This window comes from Prunus avium, chromosome 2, assembly GCF_965620075.1.
Source record: "Prunus avium chromosome 2, drPruAviu1.hap1.1, whole genome shotgun sequence".
Taxonomy (NCBI): domain Eukaryota; kingdom Viridiplantae; phylum Streptophyta; class Magnoliopsida; order Rosales; family Rosaceae; genus Prunus; species Prunus avium.
The window spans coordinates 10,858,663-10,875,060 of record NC_142285.1 but is presented as its reverse complement, the minus strand read 5'-3'; the positions used below and the strand labels follow the sequence as shown (position 1 = coordinate 10,875,060).

Genomic DNA, 16,398 nt, shown 5'->3' with positions numbered 1-16,398 from the left:
TTTAATGTAGTAAGAGATAAAGGGAAATTGTGAGAAATATTTTGTAAGACAAAAGCATATAATTGGTGTGGATAAATTTAACAGAAATAAGGAAATGACAAAAAAATCATCCGCCTTGGTGGATAAGCTGCTGTTAGCATTAAATGGTATGTTGAACAATGCAGACATTTTTCCTTACAATTTTATCTTCAAACATTACCAAATGGGAGACTCATGATAGAAAATGGTTAGTGTACCCAAAGGAGTTAGATAAAGTGTTTTGTTTTTGTTGTAAGCTGTTTAAAACAATGCATGCTAGAAGTCAGTTAGCAAGTGAAGGATTTAGAGACTAGAAACATCTTAGTGAAAAGCTTAAACAACATGAAAAAAGTATTGAACACATTACTAACTTGAGGTCTTGTGTTGAATTGCAAATAGGATTGAAAACAAGTCAAACAATTGATAAAAAAACTACAGGAGCTAATCAAGAAAGACACATTGCACTGGAAAAATGTTATGGTCAGAATCATTGCTGTTGTGAAATGTCTTGCTACACATAATTTGGCATTCCGTGGAACAAATGAAAAAGTTTTTGAAGATGGCAATGGTAGCTTTTTAGGCCTACTTGAAATGATCTCAGAGTTTGATCCAGTAATGCAACATCATTTTCGTCTCATTCAAGATAAGAAAATTCATTATCATTATCTTAGCCATAAAATTCAAAATGAGTTGATAGATATTTTAGCATCAAATGTTAAACAAACAATCATTAAAAAAGTCAAAGAGGCAAAGTATTTTTCAGTGATTCTTGATTGTACTCCTGATGCAAGTCACAAAGAGCAAATGACTTTAATATTAAGGTGTGTAGATGTTTCATGTACTCCGATAAATATAGAAGAGTACTTTTTAGAGTTTCTAATTGTCTAAGATACAACTGGATTAGGAATTTTTAATGAACTGCAAGATGTAATAAAAAAGCTTGAACTAAATATTGATGATGTAAGGGGGCAGGGCTATGATAATGGATCAAATATGAAAGGGAAAAATATGGGTGTACAAAAAAGATTACTTGATATAAATCCTAGAGCGTTTTACATTCCATGTGGTTCTCATTGTCTTAACTTAGTACTTTGTGATATGGCCAAGTCATGTGTCAAAGCAAAATCTTTTTTTGGAGCATGTCAATGCATATATACGGTATTCTCTAATTCAACAAAAAGGTGGAATGTGTTACTTGATTATATTGATGGTTTAACTTTGAAATCACTGTCAACTACACGCTGGGAAAGTCACATAGAAAGTGTTAAAGAAATAAAATCTCAAGCTTCTAAAATTAGAGAAGCTTTATTTAAATTAGCTGAAATTAGTGAAGATGCTAAATTGAGTAGGGATGCTGAAAGTTTAGCATCAGGAGAGCTTTCAAGTTTCAAGTTTATATTAAGCTTGGTTATTTGGTATGACATTTTGCACAAGATTAACTTAGTTAGTAAAAAATTACAATCTGAAGACATGCGTCTTGATGTTGGTGTAAAACAATTAGAAGGACTTGTTTTATTTTTTGAAAACTATAGGATAAATGGGTTTACTTCTGCCATGAATGATGCTAAAGTAATTGCATTAGATATGGAAATTGAGCTTGTATTTCTTAAAAAACGTCAAACCTGTAGAAAGAGACATTTTGATGAGATTTCCAATAATGAGAGGGAACAACAATCATCTGAAGAATCCTTTAGAATTGATTACTTTTTGGTCATAGTGGATATTGCTCTTGGTGAATTGAAAAGTAGGTTTGAACAATTGCATATCTTTGAATCTATTTTTGGGTTCTTATTTGATGCTGCAAAATTGACTTCTTTGGATGAAAATGAATTGAGAAGCTCTTGTGTGAATCTTGAAAATGCTTCAAAACATGACAATGATACTGATATTGATGCAAGAGATTTAGAGTTAGAATTACAGGTGTTGCAAGGGATGTTACCAAGTGAAGCAATTGAAACAGATAAACCATGGACATCCATTAAAATTCTAGAATTTGTAAAGAGTGTGGATATGTTTCCAAATGTAATGGTTGCTTATAGGATATTACTGACTATACCTGTGACTGTGGCATCTGCTGAAAGAAGTTTTTCTAAATTAAAATTATTAAAATCTTATTTGCGGACCACCATGACTCAAGATAGGCTAAATGGACTAGCTATATTATGCATTGAAAGAGATATGTTGGAAAACATTAAATATAACAGTATAATTGATGATTTTGCTTCTAAAACTACAACAAGAAGACATTTTAAATGATCTTTTATGATTAAGATTTCATTGCTATTTTTATTTTGTAGGTGCATATGAAGGTGAAGCATAGGACATGCAAGTTAATTTGTTGTTGATTGTAATGTTTTCAATCAGGTACTCTTTTTCCTTCGTTTGAGGTTTTGTTCCCATTAGGTTTTCCTCAAACAAGGTTTTAATGAGACCCAAAGTGTTCTATATTATCGGTTGTAAACTCTTATAATTTTAATAAAATTTATTATTTGATAAAAAAAATTGTAATTTTATTTATTTATTTGTTGATAAAGGGCACATTCTTAAACTTTGGCCCTGTGCCTTAAATCACCCAGGGCCGGCCCTTTGCGTGAGTTAGATTGCTATCAAATTGTTAGCGTATACGCATGAAAATTTGACAAAATTCTCACGAGATATTGGCGAAATTTCGATAGTTTCGGCAATAAATTAACCAAGTTCAACCTTTAAATGTTGCAAAATATCACCTCGATAAATTCGCGGAAAAATAAAAAAAACTACGATATCGTCACATGAAAAAATACGAAATTATCATCGATATATATGCTTGAGAAAGGATACAAAGAGGGCATAGGGAAAATAAGAACAGCAGATCTGGACTCCCCAAGTTGGCAACGCAGTTGCACGTGCACCATACGTACACGTAACAATTACGAAACAGTAAAAAAGAAAAATTTGGAAGTGAAAATGTCAACCGAAAAACAGTAAAAAAGAAAATTAAGGTAGAGACGAAGACGACAGCCTCTTTTCTGGGTCTGGGTTTGGGTTTGGGGTATATGCACTCAGACTCAGTCACTCGGCTACTCCTTCAGAACAAAAATTGGAGTTCTATGCTCGTAAACTCTCACTTACCTCCAAATTGACAAACCCTAAAACACATGCTCTGAACACTGAAACCACAATGGCACTTGGATTCCCAATCGGAAATTGAAGCTTGAAGAAACCAGGTGAGGCTTTACTTTTTATGCATATTTCTTTGCTCCATTTGATCCCATTTTGTTGAAAGCCTTTTGTTTGGTTTTAGCAACATTCTGGGTTCTTGAACTGATTACAGAAGTGAATGTTACTTTAATTTTGGAAATGGAAAACATGGGTTGGGATATTGTTTGATGCTTGTATGGTGAGTGGTTTTAGTGCTGATGGGAATTGTGCAGTTGTCATGGTTTTGGGTAAAGAAGAAATAGAAAAGTGGTACTCTGTTGTGTGGTTGCCAAATGTTACGAATTAGTTTAAACTAAAACAAAAACTAATGAATTATGCTGAATGGCTTTCTCTTTTTCTTCCTTTGTTATTGAATTTTCTTTTCTGTAAACCAAAGAAATCAGGAATTACTCTAACAGACCTGAACATTTTTAATTTTTAAACAAAATATTAAACAAAGATTTTGGCACTTCTAAGATCATACAAAGGTATGCAATGCAGCACCTCAAGTCCTTCTCAAATTGTGTTATGATCATGTCATGTTAGAAATGGTACATTGGCAAGAATTCATGTTAAACACGTGGAAACGTAAAATTGGATTGCGCAACATGAAGTATTTATCAGGATATTTCTTAAAGTTTGGTTATTTGCAGCTAGGTTTTGCTCTTCTCCTTCCATTGAGTGTTCCTGAGCAGGCTATTGGTGAACAACCACTTACTCCTTGGCTTTTGGATCTCGGTAATCTTTTTTCTTTTTATTTGTTTGAACTTTTTATATAATAGTTAGCTCTAGTTCATAGATATTTTTGTATACTTAATCAGCTTGTTTTATTGACGCTTCGGTGGGGATAGCCATGAGGAACTCTTGATAGTCAGCCCAAAAGGAATGATATAGTTGTTCATATCTTTCAGAAAACTGTCATGGACACTGAAGTGGTGGTAGATGTTGAGGGGGAAAACATGGAACATCACATGGAAGAAAACACTGAACCAGGTGAAAAGCAGAATGTAAATCAAAATTTTACAGGGAGGGAAATAAGTATTCAGGATGATGGGAATACTAAGCCACATGTGGGAATGGAATTCGAATCAGAGGAGGCTGCCAAGACTCTTTATGATGCATATTCCAGGCATGTAGGTTTTAGCACACACGTTGGTCAGTTCAGTCGTACTAAGCCTGATGGACCAATTGTGACATGGGACTTTGCATGTTCGAGAGAGGTATTCAAAAGAAAGAATGTAGAAAGCTGCAATGCCATGCTACGTATAGAGAGAAAGGGTGCAAACAGTTGGGTTGCGACGAAGTTTGTTGAGGACCACAACCATTCAATGGTAAGTCCTAGTAAGGTCCATTACCTTCGACCCCGTAGGCACTTTGCTGGTGCTACAAAGAATACAGCTGAGACTTTGGATGCCACTACTGATGTTTACTTTGCCACAGAGGGTAATCATGTCTCTTATGAACCCAATCGTGGAGGTAGGAGTGTCTCCCCTGTAGAACCAAATCACCCTGCAAGGAATCTTGGGCCTGTTAACTATATAAGGCCGTCTAGCCGAAAGAGAACACTTGGACGAGATGCTCAAAATCTTCTTAACTATTTCAAGAAGATGCAGGCTGAAAACCCTGGCTTCTATTATGCTATCCAACTTGATGATGAGAACCGAATGACTAATGTCTTTTGGACTGATGCAAGATCTAGGACAGCTTATAATAACTTTGGTGATGCTGTAATTTTTGATACAATGTATCGACCAAATCAGTACCAAGTCCCATTTGCTCCTTTCACTGGTGTAAATCATCATGGTCAGATGGTATTGTTTGGTTGTGCATTACTTCTAGATGAGTCCGAGTCTTCCTTTACTTGGCTGTTTAGGACATGGCTTTCTGCCATGAATGATAAGCCTCCTGTGTCTATAACTACAGACCAAGATAGAGCCATACAAATAGCAGTTGCTCAGGTATTTCCACAAACGCGGCACTGCATATGCAAGTGGCATATTTTAAGAGAAGGACAAGAACGACTGGCTCATACATATCTTGCTCATCCTTCCTTATACGGAGAGCTATATAGCTGCATCAACTTTTCAGAGACAATTGAGGATTTCGAATCATCATGGGCGTCCCTTCTTGAGAGATACGATCTTCTAAGGAATGACTGGCTGCAGGCAGTGTATAATGCTCGAAAGCAATGGGCCCCTGTCTATTTTCGTGGTACTTTCTTTGCTGCAATTTTCTCAAACCAAGGTGTTAGTTCTTTCTTTGATGGCTATGTGAATCAACAAACAAGTATACCTCTGTTTTTTAAGCAGTACGAAAGGGCTCTAGAACTTTCATTAGAAAAAGAAATAGAAGCAGATTATGATACAATGTGCACAACACCAGTACTAAAGACACCATCACCAATGGAACAACAGGCAGCTAACCTGTATACCAAAAAGGTTTTCGCAAAGTTTCAAGAGGAATTGGTAGAAACATTTGTTTATACTGCAAATAAAATTGAGGGTGATGGACTGGTTAGTAAATACAGGGTTGCAAAATATGAACATGATGACAAGGCATATATGGTCACATTAAATGTCTCCGAGATGAAAGCAAGCTGCAGCTGTCAGATGTTTGAATATTCGGGTATCCTCTGTAGACATATTTTGACTGTCTTCACGGTGACAAATGTTCTCACCCTTCCACCACATTACATATTGAAGCGATGGACAAGAAATGCCAAATCTGGGGTTGGACTAGATGAACAGAGTTCAGAGAACCAAGGTATTGAAACACTAAACATGCGCTTTAACAATTTATGTCGGGAAGCCATTAAATATGCAGAGGAAGGGGCAATTGCTGTGGAGACTTACAATGCAGCAATGAGTGCTCTACGAGAGGGTGGGAAAAAGATTTCTGTTGTGAAGAAAAACGTTGCTAAAGTCACACCTCCTAGTTCTCAGGCCAGTGGAAATATACAAGAAGACAATATGAAGAAATCCCCACTGCCTCTTGGCGAAATGGCCCCCTCGTTGTGGCCTTGGCAAGAAGCATTGCCACATCGCTTTAATCTTAATGATGGAGGAGTTCCTGTTGCTGATTTGAATCAACCCAGCATGGCCCCCGTCTCTATTCACCCTGATGGTGCCCATCCTGATAACACGGTATGAATCTAAAGGAGGTTTTATAGTTGTTTCGTTTGTTCCTGTTTATACCTCTTTTGTGGCTATGTGTTTCCAACTTTCCATTATACCTGAGATCTCCAGATTTTTATTTTGGAATACCTTCTCTAAAGATATAGGGTTGACTTATTATAGTTTCTATTATTGATGTAGGTTGTCCTTACTTGTTTCAAGTCCATGGCATGGATCATAGAAAATAAGAATTCAACATCAGCTGGGAAAGTGGCCGTTATCAACTTGAAGGTATGCATGTCTCTTCTGTATATGTGTAGAATTTTCCAACTTTACTATCTTGTATGTTTGAGTTATCTTTAATTTCACTTAAGAGTTCTCATGCTACTTTAAATATTAGAAGTGATGGGGGATTTAAGTTAAGGGATAAGTGAGGCACAATGCATTTACAAGCTAGATTCACTTCAATGAATTATTGATCTCAAGAATTGTGTCAAATCCAATCATTGCATTGTCCCTGCTTGTTCCTCAACCTGAGTGATTTAAGTTGAGTGATACGTGAGGCACAATTTTTCCCCTTGTGTTATTGATTATCAACAGTTGCGTATCCAATCATTGAATCCATTGTCCTCACTTGTCCCTCAACTTAAGTTACTTAGGCGAGTACTTCTCTTTAACCTAATGTGACTTTAGTTCAGAGGTGATTTAGCATCTTTTGGAAACCATTTAAATATTCATGCAGTTTCCATTTGAACCCTTTAAGAACAAAATAATGATTATTCTTGTCGTTTTACATTTACAAATAATTTACTCAAGCATAATAGCTGAATTTGGACCACTGACGTCTATAGCCTGGTACTAGCTCTTTACTGTAAAGGCTATCCCCTATCACGTAGTCTCCACCCAGGCCAATAACAAAATTTAAAATTAAAATAACTATATAATTTTATTTTTTTAGAAGGAGAAGGTTAGGTTGCTGTTGATATGGCTGTCTTGCTGTTCTAATATTCTTTTACATCTATTGTAGCTCCAAGATTATGGCAAGAACCCTGCAGGCGAGACAGAGGTACAATTTAGGCTAACAAGAGTTACACTTGAGCCTATGTTAAGATCGATGGCCTATATCAGTCAGCAGCTCTCTGCACCAGCCAACAGAGTTGCTGTCATCAATTTGAAGGTATGCAAACCCAAAGTTTCAACCTCTTTCGTATCACAGTTTTTCCCCTTGTGTTAAGGTATTTACAATGAAATTTCTTGGGTTTCACCGTAATTTTTGCAATTGGATTGGCATCACAGTTAGACTTGTGACAGGAATTTGAATTGAGCTATCTATAGTCAGTATAGGTGGTTGAGTGAGTTTATAACTGAAGATTTCTGGATTAATAGGCCTGTTTAAAGGTTATGGGGGTAAAGTGCACTATTGAGTATCTTTCAAAAGAGATTATGGGTTAAGTTCAACAAAGTAAGCTGCAGGAATTATCTGGGCTGGAGCCTGGAGGTAAGGATATATGGATTTCCTGTTGGAAAAATGTTGGGGAAATAAGTGGACTTTAGAGTGTGAAAAGCTATACCAAGAGGGTATTGAGGAAGGAAATACTAAGCTTGGGGTGTTTTCTGGGTCCGTGAACAACATACTGAGAGTAGTGTTTCCTATTACTCTGGGATTGCAGTATGCTTATTAAGTTATTAATGATGGGCATTAAGTTCTGTTTCCAATGAGGGGCGAGGTGCAGATGTTCCTTAGAGGTAGCAGGTGCAACTCATCAAAACAATATTTACTATAACAATTTCCATTAGTAGTAATAGTATTACTGCTATTCTTACTCTTTTCATTTGTTCACTTTTAAAATGCCTTCTGTCCTGCTGTAGTTGAATGATGATGTTTTGATGAATCAGCAATGCTTACAGTCTGTTGCACTGGGCGTTAGGTAATTTGTAGTCAATGACTAAAATTGCATGCTCATACATACCATTCTTTAACAAAGGAACGTGGCAAATGTTTTCCCTTTATTATTAGACTGGAATTTCTATTTCATGCTGGAAGTACAATGTGATCAAACTAAGTCTGTTGTAAACTCTTTAATTATTATCATAAGGAGACAAGGCACATCTACTATAAACTTTCTAAGTCCTTGAAGACAATTTAGATATCTGTTGAAATCATTTTGGTTTCTTTAATAAACGAAACAGAAGAAATGTGTAATGGAAAGGTTTAAATAGAAGTACAATGAACCAGAGGTCAAAATAAGACAAAAACATACTAATAGACAACCACAAATAGCAACATAACCAGCCCAAAAAAATAGAAAACCCAAAGAAGAAACTGCAGCTTCTCGGTTCACATCCGACAATATCCTAAAACATCCTTGTATTCCTTTCCATCCAAACCACCCCACAGATTTTCATTGGACCCAAGTCCCATATAACTTGTAGCTTTTTTCCATCCTCAAAGCATAATAGTTTTTAATGAATAGAGAAGCACACGAATGGTGGGGCGCCACCCCATTCATGAGCTGTTTTTGAGGGAGGAAAAGAGGTATGGTGATAGGAAGCTGTGCTGCATTGACAATATTGTGGGTGGTATGGATGGAGAGGATTTGAAGGATTTTTGAAGATGCAAGGAGGACAATACAGACCATTTGTGGGACAGAGTTCACTTTTGGGCATTCTTTTGGGCTTCAGTTTCCTCTTGAGTTTAGGGATTGGGTGTTTCATGCTATTTGTTCGGATTGGAATGCTGCTGTCTAGAAATTTTGGGAGTAAACTAAGGATGCTTGGAAACACAGCAAGAAATGCATGGCTCTGCAAATTCAAACATAGGAATCCTTTGTATTCAACATTCATTATTATTCTAAAGTAATCCAATTTTGTATGAAATTATTATTTTTTATACTTAAATTTGTCATAATTAGTGTTCAATGTATCTACATTATTGTGGTTTCTCAGCTTCAAGATACAAAGACAACTTCTGGAGAAACGGAGGTCAAGTTTCAAGTGTCCAGAGATACACTAGGTTCCATGTTGAAATCAATGGCTTACATCCGTGAGCAGCTATGACAAATGTAAGCATACTAGGAGACTAGGCAATTTACCAATTTAGCATTTACATAATTTCATTCTTATGTATTTCTTCTGTATGCTAACTGCTCGTCAATTGTATAATGAACTTTTTGGGAGAAATCTTTTTTTTTCGTATTTAAATAAGATATATATGGTCCTCAAATAAAGTTATGATTGCTGATTGTATCATGATTCCATGTTGAACACAGCGAGCTTCATTCTGATATGAAGTCTGTAAAGAAGACTTATTCGTTTGCCAACCTCCAAAACGAATAATCGAATCTAGGCTATCTCTGTATAAAAGGCGCAAGCGATAGAGAAGTGAAGATATGTTGGACTATGGCCATGGGCGTACGATGCCAGTGTTCCATGAAGAAATTTAGTTTAGTTGTAGTTAGGTGTTCTATTCCTTGGACCACATCTAGTTTAGTTGTAGCTAAGGTATAGATGGTTTTCATGTAACCTTGTTTTGGATGCTGGTATGTACATGCTAGTTGTGAATGCCCACATGCAATGAGCCTTGCCTTGCATATATTTTGTATCTGAAATCCAAATGGTGCTTCAATTTCATAATGTGCTAATTCATAGTACCAGGTGTCTTGCCTTGCATATATTCTTGGGGATGTTGAAACTAAATCAACTCCAAACTGTTAAGTGTTAAAATAGAATGAGGTCAAAACTCTAAGCACTTTAATAGAATCAGGTCCAAACCACATGGATCTAATTGCATAATAATGGACCAAACCATCACAATATGTCTTTTTCTCTTGTTTTGAACTTTTGTCTTGGTTAGCCTCTTTTGTGTTTGCTGGGCTTGTATTTGTGTTCTCTTTGTGCTTCCATTTGCTTCCTTAATTTGTGCTGTGGAACAGTATTGTGTACTCTTTTGGTCACCTTTGACTGTGCCAAGAGTTACAGGATTAATTCATGCTTGAGCAAAGAACATAATTTTATGCATGAGGCATGTAACAAATATATACAAAAACGGTACCTGATAGGTTTTGGGAAAAAAAAAATTAATATAAATAAACTGGATATCACATTTAAACCATGTCGGACCTGATTTTGCCATTTTTGACCAAAAAAATAATCAAATGACTACTGGCATTAAAAAAACTAATATTACAATAAACCAAATCCACTGAGATTAGGAATGAAAAATTTATGTTTGCAAAAATTGGAGATTCTGCTTGAGTGATTTTACTAATTAGACAGCACAGCAGAACTGATTTTAAAATTAGTAATTTAATCAAAAAAAGCATTCTACCTATGTTAGAAACATGAAGAGCATCATGCTTGAAGCTACACTTTACGTCGCCTTCGGAAGTAAGTGAGTAGGCGCACATCACCCTTCATATCACTACGACCGCGACAGAACGGGCTTCCACAGAGACAATGGAAGGGCTTCATGGGGTGGCCACTATCATGATCACGGTCATGAAAGTCGATGCCGTAGTCCTGAAACAGCATAGGCATTTGAAAGTTGGATGATGATGCCAAACACGCATTAATAACATATCATATACAGGTGAACCCCCCTCTTACCCAAGTCAGCTCCTCCATGGCATCAACCTTCCTTGTTGTGAAAAGGGCAATCTGCATGAAATAAATAAAAGAAATCATATTTACTTGTATGAAGAATTGGTTCGACTAGTAGTGCAAAGAAGATCGAAGGGATGAGATCATTGAATGCTGAAAAATCATACATGATAGTAGTGATGATCTGGGGTCTCCACTTCCACAGGGATCTCTACCAAGGTAGCATCAGAACATCTGACCAATAAATGTAAAACGTTTCAGTAGAAGATTTTAGCAACAAAAAAAAGTATTCAAGGAGAGGAGCAAATTAGCCTGCTCTCATCAATCAAGATATCGAAGAATACAAACCATTCTGGCACAGAATGACATTGAGACAGCTTCAATAAGATACATGGCTCTTAATATAGAATTTATAATACATACAGAAATGGAATGATGCTCGTCAGTGATCGTATAATAACTGTTCGTTAAGTTTATTGCACGTGGCAATAACTTAACTTTGATGCATGCATGCAATCTAAGATTACCTTAAATAACAAACAAAGAAATTAGGGAGTTTTGATAGGCAGAGTAGCAGAGACGAGTTCATGTTCACCCTTAAAGATGTTAATAAGGGGCATCATGAAACCAAATCAGTTATTTTAGGCAGACAAGGTCAGCTGAATTAATTTGAGTATAAAGAAACTGCAAACCATGTAAAGGAATACAGTCAAATAATTAGACAATTGACAAGAAAATACTTCTACAAGAAGGGTAAACCGCTAAACCTAGAATTGATGCAATCTGAAAATTTCTTTGTTTGAGGAGTAGATAAATGGTATAACCTATCAACAGAGCATCCAATTCAACAGTTTGAAATGTTTCAAAAACCTGAGGAATGAAGTGATGCCCTTCCTATGATGTTAAGATACACCTATAGGGTAAGTACGTATAAACCTAGAAGAGGCAGAATATTTTTTAATGACAGCAGAAAAAGAATATTGTTTCATGACTTACTTTAAATGATTCTTGTTAATAACTGTTCATTAAGTTTATTGCAAATGATAATAGCTTAATGTATAAAGTTGAATTTACAGGTCTACTGCAGATGCAAACTTAGTGGACAATTATGTAACTTTGAAGTTTGCATGCAATCTGTGATTAACCTTAAAACCTGAACAAAGAAACTGGGGAGTTTGGATAGGCAGAGTGGCAGAGATGAGCTCATGTTCACACCCCAGATGCTCGTAGGTGGCGTCAAGTAGATACTTCTATAAACACTAAACCCCTAAACCTAGAATTTTTGTAATCTAAAAGTTTCTTTGTTTGAGGAAGTACATAAATGGCTTACATATCAAAAGTGTGAAATATTTAATAAACCCTTCATATTACTAAAACTGAATATAGATACCTGATACAACATGAAACTAACATATCGTTGTTGAGCAACCAAGTGCATCAGATTTTCTTCGTGCGTTCGGATATAAATGTGTATGCAACTTATATTAGGCTTAAATTACTTCTTCCATAATAGGGTAAGTAGATATAAATTCTCTAAGAGGCAGAAATATTTTCAACAATAGAAGAATAAGAAAATTGTTTCATACTAGCAGACAAATCCAAAACTCACAACTGCTTGTGATCAATCCAAGACCCAGAGAGGAAAATTTGAAAAGCAAGACAAACAATACCAACGAAAGTAATAACCTTGAGCTTCTTTTTGGTCAGAGAACCTTGAAATTTATATAGAAGAGAATAATATAATTCTGCAATATCACCTTTGACTAGAAATATAAATCTAATAATTACTATAAGCACTCAGTTGGAGGAAGTGGCTGGGGTATATAAGAGTATGGATTTTACACCTGTGATTGATAAATCTCGCAACATTTCCATAAACTGTAGCGTCCAAGCAAAGGACCTCTTCATCTTTCAAGACACCCTTCGAACCCCAGCCTGCATCTAGTAGAACTTGGTAGCGTGTATTCTTGTTACCAGGACTTCCCACATTTCGCTCAAGTAGTTCTGTGTTGGTTAATATCTCTCCAACATACTCACAAACAAAAGCCCCTGGTGGCAAGTCCTCCAGTGTTCGAAGACCCCACCCTTTCCCTTCGGGTGTCAAAAACACCTGCAACATAGATTGAACCACTTACACGCCTTTAGAATTTATACCCATCTGGTTATTATTACCTAGGACCTTGAAATTCACAGAGGACAAACTAACCTGCAACTTCACAGTGATGCTTTGCTGAACAATCCGGTTTCCACATTTCTTATTACACCAGCATTTAGACCAGCATTCCTTTATAAATTTCCGCAACAAATGGCCTTTGCATGGCACGGAACTCTTCTCATTCTTAGACCTTTGAAGTGGGCAGTTTCTACAATACAAGTAGTGGTCTTGTTTAGGTTCCCGCTTCAAGGATATACATTCTTCCAGAAACTTCTCCTTGACGAATCCTCCTGGAGTGTATGCAAACTGACTCCCAGTTTCAGCCGCACAGACGCAAGGTACTGGTGATGTCAAACAATCCCCAAAACAATGTGAACAGCAATCCTCATGAGATATACGAGCAAGTGAAAATTTCACATAGGCGTTCTTATAAACTAAATTATTGGGGATGTAAAAAAAGATTGGCAGATCTCCAGCATTTCTTCCATTCTCCAAGGAAACTTTCACTCTTTCTTCACCTCTACTTATGTCATCAATATAAACAAAGGATTTAATGACTCCATGTGAAGAATGGTAGTTATGAGCAGCCTCCACCTTGCATAATTTTGAAGATCTACGGCCTTGGATCACCTTTAATCTCTTTGCGGTTTCACCAAAGATGTTCTCAATATCCTTTCTTGCAAAACCAATTAAGCATTGAAGACCATCATAACAACCAAAAGCTATATGTTTGGGTATATGGGGTATAACCTTGATAAGATTTTTACATAAAATTAATTCACTTTGCAAATTTAGATGATCATATTTACTGGCAAGAACATCTTGTGCAGTACTTTCATAAAAGGTGGAATCAGTTCCTGTTTCCACAAAGCATTCTTCAACCCTACATGATTTTATGTGTGTCTCTTCCACCATTTCTAGAGCTTCATCAAAATGTAAAGGACAGAAATCAGACTGTGGAGAAGAGTGGCAAATCATAGACATTTCCAGGTCTCCCTTCGGAGTATATGATGCAGATACAAACTGTGGCAAATCAAAAACGTTATCTTTGTTGTCCGTATTCAACAATTCCACTTCCAACAACTTCAAGCCGTCTTCATCAAAATCTGAAGAACTATCTTCATCTATCAGATTGAGACTTTCTTCCAGTTGTGTGTTGCAATTACGCAGAGGATCGAAGTTATTCCCAGAGTCCAAAATATCTCTTTCCTGGTGTCTTCGGCATCTTCTTCTTACTAGTGGTTGAGAGTCTTCAGATTCTTCCGAATCAGAAAACAGATTATCCTCATTACTCTGACGTGCCCTTTTTAATGGAGACTTTTCAAGGCAAGATGTGGAGTGTTCCAAAGGAGACAATGCCTGTTTTTTCTGTTGCCTCTGTTGCCTTGTGCAATATCTCTTGGTTGGAAGTTCAACAACTTTAGTTTTATCATAAGATGGAGCTTCTTTTTTCTTCGATCTCACTCCCTGGCACGAAAATATATGAAATGCTAAAACACTTAAACTTCAGTTTTATCATATAAAAAAACCATTATGCTCTCTGCATGGTTGATGAGAGCTCCAAGACATAGAACAAATATCCCACCCATAATTTGTAATAATAGTAAACAGGAATATAGGGCATAGAGAATATTATTATACATAATACAGCAAGAAATGCTCACCTTTGATTCATGTATAAAAGCTCCTTTTCCATTTTAAAGGGAAAAGAAGGATGCCCAGTAAGTATAACAAAATAAAAAAACTATTTAAATAGATATTCCAATATTTCTCTTCCATGACATATATAATAGATGAAAAATAAATAAAAACAAAATCTTGAAAAGCATTGCATAAACAAAACATTAAATTAATTAATAAAAAATTAAAAAGCAAAATCTTATTAAAATTTGAAGCAGAAAAAAAGAAGGTAAAAAACAAATACCTTTTCCTCTGGCTTGTGGTCCAGAACAAAGTCCAGCAAAAGTCTGTAATTTTCATCAATAATAAACTCCCAGCTGTTTGCATAGACTTTCAGAAGCTCTTTGACCGCTGCTTTTGTCTGACCTTCGGAAATGCCAAAAGGCTTCATTGCCCTACAGGCATCAGCCATTCGAGAATTTTTTGGCGGCATCACTAAACTATTCACACCCTTTGTCTCTTCCCTTCGTTTTTCTACAACAAGTACCTAGAAGAAAAAATAAGGTAGATAAAGAAGAAAGCTTTTACAAAGTAAATGTGGTTTTTACCTCACTCTTTTTTCTGGGTAATTTTCAACTGACTCAGAGCACCTCTTAATTTCTCAGACTCTCTGTCTAACCTCTGGTTGCTTTGGGGAAATGGGAAAATGCCAAAGGAGAAGAACAAAAAGATGGAGAGCTCTTTTTGCAGATTAAAAAAATTACCCGGAGAGGTAAACTGATATACAGAGCGAGCGAGTGAGAGAGAGAGAGAGAGAGAGAGAGAGAGAGAGATGAATAAAAAGGCATGTTTATTGGATTTGGTGGAAGCAATTTTCTATGCTCCACCACTGACGCCTGTTCATATTTTCTATGTACAGTTAATCACTGCGATTTTTATTTAATTTTTTTTTATTTGTACAGTTTTGTATCTCTAGCCGTTAGATTAATCTGACGATTAGGAAACACTGCCCTAGGATTTCTTCCCTTTTCAAGTGAACAGGTTTTCAAGAACAATCCGGATGTCCAGACTTTGGAGGGAGATCCGTGGAAGCATAAAGTTTCACAGAACAAATTGCTCACACTTTATGTGAGTGTCAGGTCAGAACAGGGATGAAAGTTACATGAAAAGTGGAGCAAGCTGGATAAAAATAAAACTGGAATTGAAAGAAATCCTAATAATGTTCTTCATTTTGAAGTCAATTATTACAATTAGTACACTATATTATGTTAACCGTAATAGCAAATAAAACTCTTTAGTGGCGTAGCTAGGAATTCTCTTAAGGAGGGTCAACATTATTAGCCTGAGAAAACCGTGAATATTAACATAATATTTTTTTATTGTATAATTTAATTGTTATCTACCAAAATCATAACCCGCATCGCACAATAAATTACAAAGAAATAATTTGACATGAATCAAATCATAATACATTGCTCAAAAGAGAACTGAATAGCTAGTATTGAGAGATTTACTTGACTGATGGCTGATTCAATAACAAAAACTATAAGAGAACTCAATAAATGAAAGAATAGAAAGATTGAAGTTAAAAAGAAAAAATAGAGTAAAGATAAATATAGGAAAAACTATAGAAGTAAAGAATAACAATTAACTAGAGTTAGAAAGTTAGAAGGGTCATCTATAAAAGAAACCCAAGAAAATCAAATATATCAC

The 16,398-nt window shown here is 35.9% G+C and overlaps 3 protein-coding genes across 11 annotated transcripts; 2 read left to right on the top strand and 1 right to left on the bottom strand.

Annotated features, from left to right (window-relative positions):
* Positions 1 to 1,488: 1,488 nt before the first annotated feature.
* Positions 1,489 to 2,338, top strand: LOC148296492 (uncharacterized). Its single transcript, XM_088248543.1, has 2 exons — positions 1,489 to 2,221; positions 2,316 to 2,338. The coding sequence occupies exons 1-2, from the start codon at positions 1,489 to 1,491 to the stop codon at positions 2,336 to 2,338; spliced, it is 756 nt and encodes a 251-aa protein (XP_088104669.1).
* Positions 2,339 to 3,003: 665 nt separating this feature from the next.
* On the top strand, positions 3,004 to 9,919 carry LOC110755063 (protein FAR1-RELATED SEQUENCE 3). 7 transcript variants are annotated; one of them, XM_088248315.1, is made up of 8 exons: positions 3,004 to 3,224; positions 3,856 to 3,936; positions 4,110 to 6,341; positions 6,513 to 6,602; positions 7,339 to 7,488; positions 8,181 to 8,239; positions 9,258 to 9,373; positions 9,581 to 9,919. In XM_088248315.1, exons 3-7 carry the CDS (start codon positions 4,119 to 4,121, stop codon positions 9,322 to 9,324), a joined length of 2,589 nt encoding a protein of 862 aa, XP_088104441.1. In that variant the 5' UTR covers positions 3,004 to 3,224; positions 3,856 to 3,936; positions 4,110 to 4,118; the 3' UTR covers positions 9,325 to 9,373; positions 9,581 to 9,919. The 7 variants fall into 7 exon arrangements, with proteins under 7 accessions (XP_088104441.1, XP_088104440.1, XP_088104442.1 ...); XM_088248314.1 differs by having other exon boundaries at positions 4,050 to 6,341; XM_088248316.1 differs by having other exon boundaries at positions 4,020 to 6,341.
* A 154-nt stretch (positions 9,920 to 10,073) lies between these two features.
* Positions 10,074 to 15,584, bottom strand: LOC110755065 (uncharacterized). Of its 3 annotated transcripts, none has more exons than XM_088248318.1 (7): positions 14,990 to 15,584; positions 13,117 to 14,532; positions 12,755 to 13,020; positions 11,078 to 11,144; positions 10,917 to 10,967; positions 10,639 to 10,829; positions 10,074 to 10,271 (listed from the first exon to the last, which is right to left on the bottom strand). In XM_088248318.1, the coding sequence occupies exons 1-6, from the start codon at positions 15,176 to 15,178 to the stop codon at positions 10,674 to 10,676; spliced, it is 2,145 nt and encodes a 714-aa protein (XP_088104444.1). In that variant the 5' UTR covers positions 15,179 to 15,584; the 3' UTR covers positions 10,074 to 10,271; positions 10,639 to 10,673. The 3 variants fall into 3 exon arrangements, with proteins under 3 accessions (XP_088104444.1, XP_088104445.1, XP_088104443.1); XM_088248319.1 differs by lacking the exon at positions 10,074 to 10,271 and having other exon boundaries at positions 10,459 to 10,829; positions 14,990 to 15,232; positions 15,294 to 15,584; XM_088248317.1 differs by lacking the exon at positions 10,074 to 10,271 and having other exon boundaries at positions 10,459 to 10,829.
* Between the last annotated feature and the right edge of the window lie 814 nt (positions 15,585 to 16,398).